Below are 12,594 nucleotides of genomic sequence, written 5' to 3' on the forward strand. Positions count from 1 at the left end.
GTGCACCATTTATGCAGGAAGTACCATCAGTACTTCCAACTCGAGTGCCGGGTTATGGAGCGTGGGGAGGTCTGGAAGCACGAAGGAACATCGGGAGAATGAGAATTACATGGGTGGAGCTTACAAGATGGTGATTATCCCACAGTGTGAAAGAATGAAGGAGGACAGGGAATGGTTGACTGTTGCATGCAAGCATAAGGCCATCCCAATTCCCAAATGGTAATCTGTGCTGAATTCTGGCAATGGTGATAATGTCTCAGGCTATTGCAGCCAAAGCAAAATGCACAGCACCATGGGATGCTCAGCTTCACGGGGGAGGTGGGAGAAAGGTGGTTAGGAGTGCAGCCACTCTACTGACAACAGAATGTTGCGTTGTCTCTCTGGCACAAGGATCCTGCAGGTTACGGAGCGGCTGCAGGGCATTTGGATCGGGGAGCGGCGGGGCGGGGGTTGTTAATCTTTAAAAAGAGTCAGCAAAAGCAGATAATCAAATATCCTCCTTCTGTACTGTAATAACATGACAGCCATATCAGTGAAATGGATGTAGCGCAGGGTTCAAAATTATTTTTCCTTCCTAAGGCTTCTCCTGAGGTTACCTCAATAGCTTTTTATTTTCAAAAGCTACTTTTTTCATTCTCATTAACTTATTTACTCGGAGATGCTGTCACATATTATCAATATCTTCCATATTTGTGTTGACATGTGTTAGTTGGACACTCAAACAAAATTAGAATAGTTCATTAATATCTTCAACTCTTCATTTAACTTAAAACCACAACACACAAGTATTAATTTCCATGACATCATAATATTTAAACTAGTACAAGATAACAGGCATTAATTAGCAAACATTATAGCCCTCCTCTGGCTGACAACTCCACCAAGCATCCAGTGAACAACTAATGGATTCGACAATAAGCTCCCCCACCCCACCAAGCCATCAGCTCTCACCAAAAGACTCCTCTGGTCAGATTATTCAAAGCTAACACTGACTTTCCAAACCACCTGTTCTTCCTCCAGTCATAAGCTGTATCTCTCCTGAGTTTGAGAGTGAACAGCAAGAGCCAGAGAGGTCTAATCTATTATTGCAAGATTAGCTTCTTGCCATTCCATCCAGTGACCTTTCTCTTGATTGCTCCCGATGAGCGAATATTCCCAGGTGATTTGGGGATTTTGAGGGCAATTCCACTCATCGTTCTCATGTATTTTGAATGTTGTTGCAATGCAACATTGGAATTGATTAATTTAGTAGCATGTGACAGAATGTTGATATGACTATCATTTGAGTAAGTCACCTGACGATGTCTCTATATGCAGAAACAAGCTCATCTTCACTAATTCTTTAATGTTCCATGATGAAACCTCACCTGGATTCGTAATAAATACGAACACCAAGGAATTTCCTAAGAATAAATGTACTGACATATAATGTGTTTGTATTTCCTGTCACTATTAAATGAACTAAGTAAGCTCATCATTGGTGTTCAAAGTAATAAAATTTGGATTAATGGACTTGGCTGCTGAATTCCTCAAGTCTATGTAAAGAACATTTTGTTTGCCATAATAAATTTTCAGTGCTGTTTTTGCTGTTGCTGTTGATGCAGGCACTTCACAAATTTATTTTGGTTTGTTCAATTTTGTGTCCCATAATCTGTTCCCTTACCTTTGTTTTCATTTTGCCAGTTCACCTTGTTTGTCACTTCCTCTTCCTGCTTTATTCTTGGATGCTTCATTGGTCTTCCAGCTCTAGAAGAGGAGTCAAAAATAAAATAGTATTACCTAAATCAAATAATTTAAAACATATAGACAGTATAATTTTGAAGCATATAACTATATACAGCAAAAGTATTTATTAACTGGAATTTACAGGACCAGGAGTGTGCTAAATGAAGAAGCATTCCAGATAATCAAGAGATGCGCATAACCACAGTAAACCTTGACCAAGTGAAGCTTTGAGACATAAATATCACCGTACCTCCTAAAATCAATGTAAAAGCACACAGTAAGTAACAAAAACGTAAGGCAGGAGGTATACACATCACTGCCATATTTGGTAGATTGTGGTATTTGAGGGATACAAGTAGTTCTTCAATAATGCAATGGTAGTGTTCTTGTGCAACCCCACATTATAGAAAAACTGCGCTTTGGGTACAGCGCTTAGTGCTGACAATGTAATCATATTACAGCCAACACACATTTTACAAGTTTGTGCTTTAGAAACAATGTCACCAATTCGTCAATCGCGTTATAAGTCACACAAACGAAACTCGTGTGAAAGCAGAACAATCCGTCCGATTTTTGCCAGTTTATCAAGAGTGCCAGTTGGTGCTGGTTAAAACGATGTTTTACTGTACACACAGTTGAAACATTTCTAATCACAATTTTACTGGAAAATAAACTGAAAGCCAAATCTGCTCATACCACAAAAGTAAAGTCAGAGAGAATAAAATATTATTAAAAAAGAGAGTAATATGGCTGAAGATTTTTGATTTGTGCTCATCAGGATAAACGGAAGGATGTCAAATTTCAAGCAAACACAGTAAATACTAGAAGAGAAAGTCCGGATTGGTGGGCACATCAATTCCAATGGGCTGAGACATTTGCACAATACAAGCAATGGGGGCGAACAGGCTTCCCAAGATCCTTGTGATTCAAAAGGCGAAAGGCATAAACATATTTCTGTTTGTTTGAAGAGAACAATTCCTTACCTATAAATATGTCTTTGACAGCAAGTGTGAATAAGCCACATTCTAAGTTTGATTGACTGCCTTATATTTGCAGCCAGTGGAGTTTTTAAAAGAGTACTCAAGATTGTTTGGTAAGTGCTGACCAATTGTAGAATAACCTCTAACAACCGATGCTTTGCCCTAGGATTTGCCATTAAGGATTGACTGAGTGTTACTCTTTTCAGCTATATTGAAGTTTGATACAACCAAATGACAGTTTACTTGTCTTTTTAAAGGTAACTTCAAAGTTACCAAACAAAAACTACTGCTAGCAAAGTTACTGATTTGTGTTTTTGGAATGCATTTTGCAAACCTCACTGGGAGCAGCACACTGGATGTTAAGCTTCATTAATCCTGGAGTTATCACAAAAAACTATTTTAACAAGATATTACAGAATTGGGTAGGCCACTTATGGAATACTGTGTGTAATTTTGGTCTCCCTACTATAGGAAAGATGTTGTGAAACTAGCAAGGGTTCAGAAAAGATTCACAAGGATGCTGCCAGGGTTGGGATGTTTCAGCCACAGGGAAAGGCTGAATAGGCTGGGGCTATTTTCCCTGGAGCATCTGAGGCTGAGAGCTGACCTTATAGAGGTTTATAAAATCATAAGGGGCATGGATAGGGTAAATAGACAAGGTTTTTTCCACAGGGTGGGGAGTCTAGAACTAGACGGCAAAGGATTAAGGTGAGAAGGGAAAGAATTAAAAGGGACCTAAGGAGCAACTTTTTTCATGCATGTATGGAATGAGCTGCCAGAGGAAGAGGTGGAGGCTGGTACAATTACAACATTTAAAATGCATCTGGATTGGTATTTGAATAGCAAGTGTTTAGAAGGATATGGGCCAAATGCTGGTAAATGGGACTAGATTTATTTAGGATATTTGGTCAGCATGGACGAGTTAGACCAAAGGGTCTGTTTCCATGCTGTACAGCTCCACGACTCTAAGTACAAAATTTCCCAATTTATCCTGGTTTTCAAACAAACTTTGACAGAAAGCATGGACCAGGTTTCTGTACGTAACAAAAATTACTGTTTATTACAAGTTAATTAAATTTTAGCTACAGGTAAACAGTTATAAACTGTCAGCATATAACACTGCAATTTAGAATTCTGATCCCTTTATAAATTCCCCATTTAACACACACACACAAAAACACAAACAGGGGAAATAGGTGGTGGGTGTAGAAAAGCTGGAAGGCGATGCAGCAGTTTCTATTCATGAGTTGCTGAGTTGATCCAAATAACTCTCAAGCTGGTCAGAGTGTTGCTTTTACTGGATGTTTCTACTGGCTTGCAAGAGACATTAGGTGGCAGACTCATTTATCAAAGATCTCTAACTCATCAGTTTAAAGTCAACCTCAGAGCACAGAGACAGCTTCTTTGCTGGCGGAGTTAACGTTGGGTCCAGTGTTGACTATCCTTCAGAACATTCCCTCTAAGCTGCACAGCAATACAAAAATTCCCACGCAAGTCATTCAAACCCATCTCTTAATTCTAATTGTTTGCAACAGCAGGGAACTAGATGAATCCAGGGAGGGACGGGAAGGTGTGGATATGGGGGAAAAGCCCAAGTGCAAGGCCAGAGAGTGGGGGAAAGAAGGTCTGGGAGTCCAGTCTTGAAGGAGTAAGTGAAACTCCAAGCCAGCAATCACCATGGTCAGTTGACTTGCCAGTGCTCAGTGAAGCTGTGGCTTATTGGCATTTGTGAATGGTGCTCATGAGGGCCAGTTGTTTGAAGGTGAGTCTTTAGGAAAGAGGAACGAGACTATTTTCAATGTGGCTGCTGTGGCATGTGAAGACAGATTTCTGGTCGCAATAAACTTAACTTGCAGCGCTCTCATTGCTGGGCATGAACTTGCTGTTATTTTCTTGGACTTGCAGAAATACATGTATTGATTTATGGCGCAGTTTGCAGCTGGAGCTGAGAGATTTGTTTCAGATCTACAACCAAATATGGCTGCAGGACTGCAGGAAGACAAAGGACAAAGGACAATCTCAGCAGTAGCATCAACAATTTACAAGATATGCTTGCTGGGCCTAAACTTGTTTTATTTTTCTTTGCGAAAATTTGTGTCAAAATACATAGTTAGGGACAGTGTGTGGCTGTGTGAAATTGATTGAATTCCAGTCAGTGTGCACTGGCCTGCAGATCAGATTTTCAAGTATACAATTAACAGCCAATTATCTACAATGAAGGTCAAGTAAACTTGTTTTATTATATTTGCAGAAATTCGTAGAAAAATATAGACTGAAAGTAGTTAAATTACAAAACAGGGTTTGTCACTACTTTATTGATTTGCTTATATGCCAATTATTCTATAATTTTATTGGAAAATCTTTTTGCTTTCTTTTCATCTTTCTACCCACTAGCAAACTTCCTTCATCTATATGCAGAATTTAAGGGAATGTGGCAAAAGTTCAGGAAATCTTGTGTCATTTGTTTTTATGAAATGTAGTACATGCATTAATTTAATTTCATTTTTCAGTATTTTCTGAGTGTTTTTACGAGTTTGGAAATGAGCTAAGTATCTTTGATACACTTCTTTTGTGTTCATCATACATCTGATATCCCATTTCATTAATTTAATCCATCAATAAAACTTGAAATCTACATCAACATTGAAAAGACTGAAGTATTAAATCATACTAGGAAAAATAAATTATAACCATAAAGGTGCATAGTGGAATGTTAGTCACTTATGGTCAAAATGAGCAGAAGACAACTGGCCAGATATTTGTGAAAGCTGTGGTAACTGCCTACTAGTTGGCTGCCAGCAACAATATGCCCAACTGCTTATAGTGAGCTAAGTATTAATTAAGTTGACAGTCCAGAACTGGGAAAAAAATGCTTTACTTATCGGCAACTGGGATCTACTAGTCCCTATAGTCTGGGTTAAGGTACTGGGGTTGGCACTACTGTTGTCTTCTTTCTGGGGTAAATTTCTACCCATGAGAGACTGTGCAAAATGCTTAGTGCTAAAAATAAATGAGTACAGCTATATCATTGACAATGCCAGTATTTATTTCACAGTGCTAAATGCCCAAATGGTGGTGAGCTACCTTCTTGAACTGACACAGTCACTGTAGTGTAGGTAGTCCCACAGTGATGTTCGGGAATTCTGGATTTTGATCCATTGACAAAGAATTAGCGACAAATTTTAGTTAGGCTGATTGTGAATTGCTGGCAAACTTTTAAAGTACTGGTATTCCAATTACAGACACCACACCTAGTGTTCTTGGAGCACAGACTAAGATTTGAGCCTTACTTATAATGTTGTTAACAAAAGACAATGCTTGGAAATTTCACCCTCTTATATAATTCTCTCTTTAGTGTATAAAGAGATTGGTCCAAAGATGTGCAGGTTAGGTGGTCATGCTAAATTGCCCCATACTGTCCAGGGATGTGCAGGTTGTTAGGTGGATTAGCCAGAGTAAATGCAGGTTCTGGATCAGTGGTGCTGGAAGAGCACAGCAATTCAGGCAGCATCAGAGGACAGGCAAAATCGACATTTCGGGCAAAAGCCCTTCATCAGGAGAAGGGCTTTTGCCCGAATTGTCGATTTTGCCTGTCCTCGGATGCTGCCTGAATTGCTGTGCTCTTCCAGCACCACTGATCCAGAATCTAGTTTCCAGCATCTGCAGTCATTGTTTTTACCTAGAGTAAATGCAGGGTTATAGGGACAGGGCAGGGACACTGGGTCTGGGTGGGATGCCCTTCGGAGGGTGGGTGGAGATTAGTGGTCCAAATGGTGCCTTCCCATACTGTAGGGATTCTTTAGTCAATTTTGAGTTAAGAAAAGTATGGGCTCAAAAGAAAACAACACTGCTTTTGGTCTTTATGTTACTGAAGAAAACCCTAGTCTGCTAGATTGTACATTGTCTTAAAAACAGAAGCACATGGAAAGAATATGGCTAAAGGCTAGTGACAAAATAGAAGCTTTGGAGACATGGTTTGAAGGTGACCTCATTCTGCTATGAAACGTGGAGGACACATCTAAGACAAAAAAGTGGAAACTGTTCAACCTTTTTGTCTGCTTACATCTCTCTTCAGTAAAAGTGTGCTGAGGATGAAGGCTTGACAGATTTGTGGTTCGTTGTTCTCAGTCACATTGCTGTTGTTTTACAAGGTCTAACTCAACTTGGTCATACCAGCTGCAGCGTTCGCAATACATGAGTTGATTTTAGAACTGAGTAACACATTGATGGTTGCAGAGTCTACATGTATTGTTATGACATGGGGTAAACCCTCCTGCTTAATTTAAACCAGCAACACAGAAAAGATTTATCCTATGCATTAACCTGTGAAAATTCGAAAGGTCAAGAACTAGTTAAAGTAACAGTAACAACTTTAAGAAATAAAGTATAAACAGAGAATAATTAACTAACACCTATTTACAACTCCTTCCTCTAACCTATCTTTTACCTTTCCCTTCTACAATACTAGTGCGATAAACCCGCACCCCAACCCCCTGCACCCTCCCCCCTCCCCGATTAAGATTTACCAATATTCAACTTTTCAAAAACCAGCCAGATGCCGAATCTTCTTTTCTTCTTCTGCTTAGGGATTTCTGCTTCACAGGTTACTGTTTGATAAAGGTACCTTTAAGAGAGCTATTCTCTGAGCAGTCTGCAGATGTCATTGGATTTGGCAGTTCTCCTCCCAACTGTTCAATCTTCCCCAGTCTTACACCCCAAAGTGTCACTGGGTTGTGTCACTGGCTTTTATGATTGTCAATATACTAAATTCAAACTTGATTGGAGTCTGGTAATGTTTGGGATATAATTTAAATTGATTGGCCTAATTCAAATTTGTTTTGCCATTTCCAGGCAACCCAGCTAATCCAGCTTTCAACCAAATGTTATATTGTTACGTTATCCAGAACACTTGGTGCTGTCAGGTAATTCTTCTAGCTTTTAACTCTCTTAAAGGTCCAGTACACCCACATCTTCATAATAGTATGAAGCCATAAACAACCTCAAGTGATCATATGAACATATGAATTAGGAGCAGGAATAGTCCATTCAATCCCTAGAGTATGCTATGCCATTTGATAAGATTATGGCTGGTCTGATCGTGGCTTCAACTCTACCTTCATATCGATCTTCTATAAATTTTAACTTCCTTGCTAAATCAAGAATGTCTCATAACTCAGGTTTCTGAAATATTCAATGAACCTGTCTCCACTGTTCATTTGGGAAGGTAACTCCACAGACCAATGACCTTCTGAAAAAAAAACAAACATCCCATCTCCACCTTGAATAGGAGATTCCCTTATTATTAAACTGTCTCTCTTGGTGTTGGCCCTTTCAGCATCTATTTTGTCAAGCCCTCTCATGATTTTATGGCATAAGTCTTTCGATGGTCAGTGTCAAACTGCTACTTTTCTGCACCACAAGCGAAGGCTTGTTTCTTCAGAAATGTGGAGTGTACCTGAAATCAAACTGTTGTAGAAAGAAAAGCAAAGCCCCTTTTTGCAGCACTACTCTGTCATGTATTCACAAACAAACTAAAAAGTTTTGGGAAATTTAACAAGCTTTTTAGTGTGTACAAGAATGAGTGCATGGGTGAACTGGTGAATGTGTAGATAAATTGAGTGGGCAGGTAGGTAGATGGAGGAATTGATTGCATTGTTACCCAGGAGTTGGACAAAGATTTTACTGTAACAAATCTTTGGTCACTATCCAGGTAAATAAGTCAGAGTTCTCTGAAGTGTGTGACTCTACCTCAGAGTTGAATACTTTAAGGGCTACAGGGAAGAGGGGTATTGCCCATCAGAAGTTCAAACTTCCTAGTCAATTCCCAGACAGTGTGTCTAGCTTTCTAAGTTCCAATATGTATTTCAGTTCGTACATTCTTTTCTCAACTATCCAGAGATCAGAAGATTTAGACCTATACTGTTCAAAAAGACCAACTTAGTCTTCTGACGTCCAATGGATACGGGCCCAAGTGTCAAACTCTTCTTAAGATAGCCCCTTCATTCCAGGAATGAGTGGAGTGAGTCTTCTCTGAATTGCTTCCAATCCAATTATATGCTAAAGTAAGGCAGCTAAAACCATATACATTTCAGATGTGTTACTTGCATGTAATGCTGTAAATAGTACCATGATATTTGTCTTCTGGATGCTGATGGTCAAAACAAACTCTTTTTACAGGCATGAGGCTGTCGATTTTTCATTGAAGGTGCTATTTATTATGAAATATTAGTGCAGCATCATCAGTACTGATAATTTTTTGATAAGAATTGTGTGCATCTTCGTCTTGTTTTTCAGGTGAGCAAGGCTAAACAGTTTTTTTTTTACCAATTTTGATAAATCAGTAGAGTCCTTGTGTGGATGACCTGAAGGCATATGACAGCAGCCTCAGATGAACATACCAAACAGTGTCCACTCTCGCCTAACATTTCCATTGATTATCCCTCCATCCCAGGATTAAGCAGAGTGAGCCTTTCCTGAATGGCTTCTAAAAATCAATTATACCCCTTCTTAAGTAATGGGATCAAAAGTGTACATAGCATTTCTGATGTGGCGTTTGCATTACATTGTGAAGGCTTGTTTAATAGGAGAAAATGAGGACTACAGATACTGGAGATCAGAGTTAAAAAGCATGGCACTGGAAAATCACAGCCGGTCAGGCAGCATCCAAGGAGTAGGAGAGTTGACATTTCAAGTATAAGCTCTTCATCAGGAAGAGCTCTTGAAGAGGAGCTTATGCTCAAAACGTCGACTGTCCTGCTCCTCAGATGCTGCATGACTGGCTGTGCCTTTCCAAGATCTATTTAATACCACTACAGATCTCAAAAGGTTTAAAATTTTCACCCATCCTGGCTAACATTATCCATTGTGTTGTCATGGAAAGAGGAGATAAAATTGAGCAGATTCAGTGGGCTACAATTTTCACCAGCAGCTTAAACAAAGCATGACTGCTTCCACAATGGAATTTCTTGCTGAGATCAATAAAGGCAACAATCATGTCCTCTTGCAGCTTTCGGACTGAAGACCAGGTCAACTGTAGATCTTTCAGTTCTGACACAAGACTGAAATTCAGGGTAGATCTGTTCAGCCTGGATCTGCAATCTGATAAGGTCAAAACTGGCAAATACTTTTCCCACAAAGCACAGCATTGTCACATTGGCAGCGGTCACACTTGTTCTTATACAGGATCAAAATCTTTGCATCATGAATATTCTGGAACACTGCGTCCGCCCTCCAACAGAAGTACATTAGTTTGTGCAGATCCTGCAGGGTTGCTGATTTCCCTGTTTGATCAGTTCAGATAGAACAGCTTCAGCACCTGAGGTTTCTGTCCCCAGAAAATAGATTTGCTAAGGTCCCTCACTGCAGGTTTGATATCCAACTCTTCCATAAAAGGCAGACTACAACAGTGCTAGAACTTCCTCAGTAACAATGCTCTCCCTAAAGTACAACTCAAGGTAGTGTCACCAATTTCTCCTATTTATTACAGTTGCTATGATGTTCCCTACCTTTCTTTTCAGTGCAGTTGCTTTCTTTGCTAACGGACCTACTGATAGGGGCATATATGAAACAATCAAACTAAATATTCACGTGTTGAATGGATTAAGGATGTTTGGACAATGTTGCAACAAGAAGCCACTAGTGCACCAGGCAGTCGTCTGTCTCCCATAATTTCAGGCAATGCTGATTATTCCGAGCTTACCCACTCGATCTCCGAGAGCAGACCACTTAGATTCAAGAATAGTTTTGACCACAATGAAGTTAGCTGCAAATCAGACTGCATTATTCTGGTCTTGCTTCCCATATGTTGAAAACACTGCATTGCAGATAGCATCTGAAATAATACTCTCTCACTTTCAGACTCCATGTGAGTGTGCAGGAGAGCGCCAATTCAACTGAGTTGAGGAACTGTTGGTTTTTATCTGGGTTGACGGTTTGGCTTGTGTTGGAAGAGGATGCATTTCTAATTTGAATGACAAAGCTTAAGAGTTGCATTCTCATCCAGGTGCACATCACAAAGAGATCTGTAACACAGAGTCAATACTGCACTAGTCACAGGCACTGATAGTGCTGTTCAGAGTCATGTCTCATGCGGATCAGATCCAGTTAGTGCCATGTCCTGATCTTTGTTGTCTCCACACCACTTAGTGGCATGGTTTGTTCCAAAGATAACGAGTGGTATAGAAAAACATGACAGCTGCAGCAAAGCTAAAGTAGTCTGCTTCCTTTCTCATTATCTTCCTCAGGTCTTTTGTCAAGAAAGTACAGCTAGATCTCAACCATCATGCGTTGAAACACCTCGGTAGGTAAGGATGCTCTGATTTAGAGTCTCAGCTGGATTACAATGTCAATAATTCTACATTATCCACTTCTACCATAGAACACAGCATTTGAGCATAGACATCCAAGATGGAGGACGGGAAAAATTTCTGGCTGTAACAGGCTGCTCCTTTTTTGAGATATTTTAGATGTTGGAGGTGATTTCCTAGGAATTCCAGGAGCAGCAATTACTGTTTTACATGCTGTTGCATTGTTTTGGAACTTTGGAGAAAAAAAAAGTCAAAACAACGGCACTTTTAAAAGGCAGAGGAACAGACAAAGACAGCACGTGGTCAGTGCACGAGAGAGAAAGAAAGAGAAACCTACACTACTCCCTTACACAGCAGTGAACCTGCACAATTACTGCCTTTGCTGTTTGAATTCATGTATCGCTGGACATCGGAGTGCGTCTGGGAAAATTAACAAACAGTGAAATTCACAACTAATCTTGGAGGAACCTGTCTGGGAGAGGTCACAGCACAGAGACGGTTAAGTGAATAGTTTCCAGTGTGGCCTTGGGGCCTTGCTTTAAGTCTGCAGTAATGAATAGAGTGGGTTCTTTCTTAATTATCTGTTTTATTGAGCTATGTCTCTTGATTAATCTTAAAAATATAAGCCATAAGTATTAAGTTAGCCTGGAGCAGTGTTTTACAGAGGAATAAGAAGGTGCTATTTTCTGGATCTGCAGATTGGAAGAATCAAAATGGCCTTCAGTGGAGGGACATGCTCTTCTTGTCGGATGCAGGAGCTTAGGGAGAGTTTACATGTTACTGAGGATTATTTCTGCAATAAATGCCGTTGGTTGAGAATCCTACCAGATCGAATGGAATGGTTGGAGAGACAGCTAGAGGCAATTAGGAATTTACAAGAGCAAGGGGGTGTGAGGGATGGCAGTCGTAGGAAGGGAGAAAACTTGCAGATACAGTCACATAAATGGGTTAACTCCAGGAAAGGTAAGAGAGGTAGGCAGGTCATGCAGGAGTCTTCTGTGGCTATCCCTATTTCAAACAAGTTGCTGTTTTGGAAAATGTAGGTGGTGATGGATTCTCAGGGAAACGTAGCACGAACAGCCAAGTTTCTGGTATTGAGACTGGCACAAATGCAATGAGGGGTATGTCGGGATCCAAGAGATCTAGTCCAAGATACAGACAGACGTTTCTGTGGCCAGCAGCGAAAATTCAGAATGGTGTGTTGCTTCCCTGGTGCCAGGATCCAGGATGTCTCAGAGAGGGTGCAGAATGTTCTCGAGGTGGAGAGGGACCAGCAGGAGGTCATTGTACACATTGGAACCAACAGCATAGAAAGGGAAAAGATTGAAATTCTGAAGGGAGATTACAGAGAATTAGGCAGGAATTTGAAAAGGAGGTCCTCGAGAATAGTAATATCTGGATTACTCCCGGTGCTATGAACTAGTGAGGGCAGGAATAGGAGGATAGAGCAGATGAACGCATGGCTGAGGAGCTGGTGTATGGAAGAACGATTCACATTTTTGGATCATTGGAATCTCTTCTCGGGTAGAAGTGACCTGTACAAGAAGGACAGATTGCACCTAAGTTGGAAGGGGACTAATATA

The 12,594-nt window shown here is 40.2% G+C and overlaps 1 protein-coding gene across 3 annotated transcripts in view; it reads right to left on the minus strand.

The window, feature by feature from the left end:
• The window catches only part of l3mbtl3 (L3MBTL histone methyl-lysine binding protein 3), a 164,697-nt gene that overhangs the window by 32,025 nt on the left and 120,078 nt on the right, over positions 1-12,594 (minus strand). For all 3 annotated transcript variants that reach the window (XM_043683602.1, XM_043683595.1, XM_043683587.1), the window contains exon 19: positions 1,664-1,746. In XM_043683602.1, coding sequence (XP_043539537.1) covers positions 1,664-1,746 — 83 coding nt within the window. The remainder of the gene's footprint in view (positions 1-1,663; positions 1,747-12,594) is intronic.

This window comes from Chiloscyllium plagiosum, chromosome 3, assembly GCF_004010195.1.
Source record: "Chiloscyllium plagiosum isolate BGI_BamShark_2017 chromosome 3, ASM401019v2, whole genome shotgun sequence".
Lineage (NCBI taxonomy): Eukaryota > Metazoa > Chordata > Chondrichthyes > Orectolobiformes > Hemiscylliidae > Chiloscyllium > Chiloscyllium plagiosum.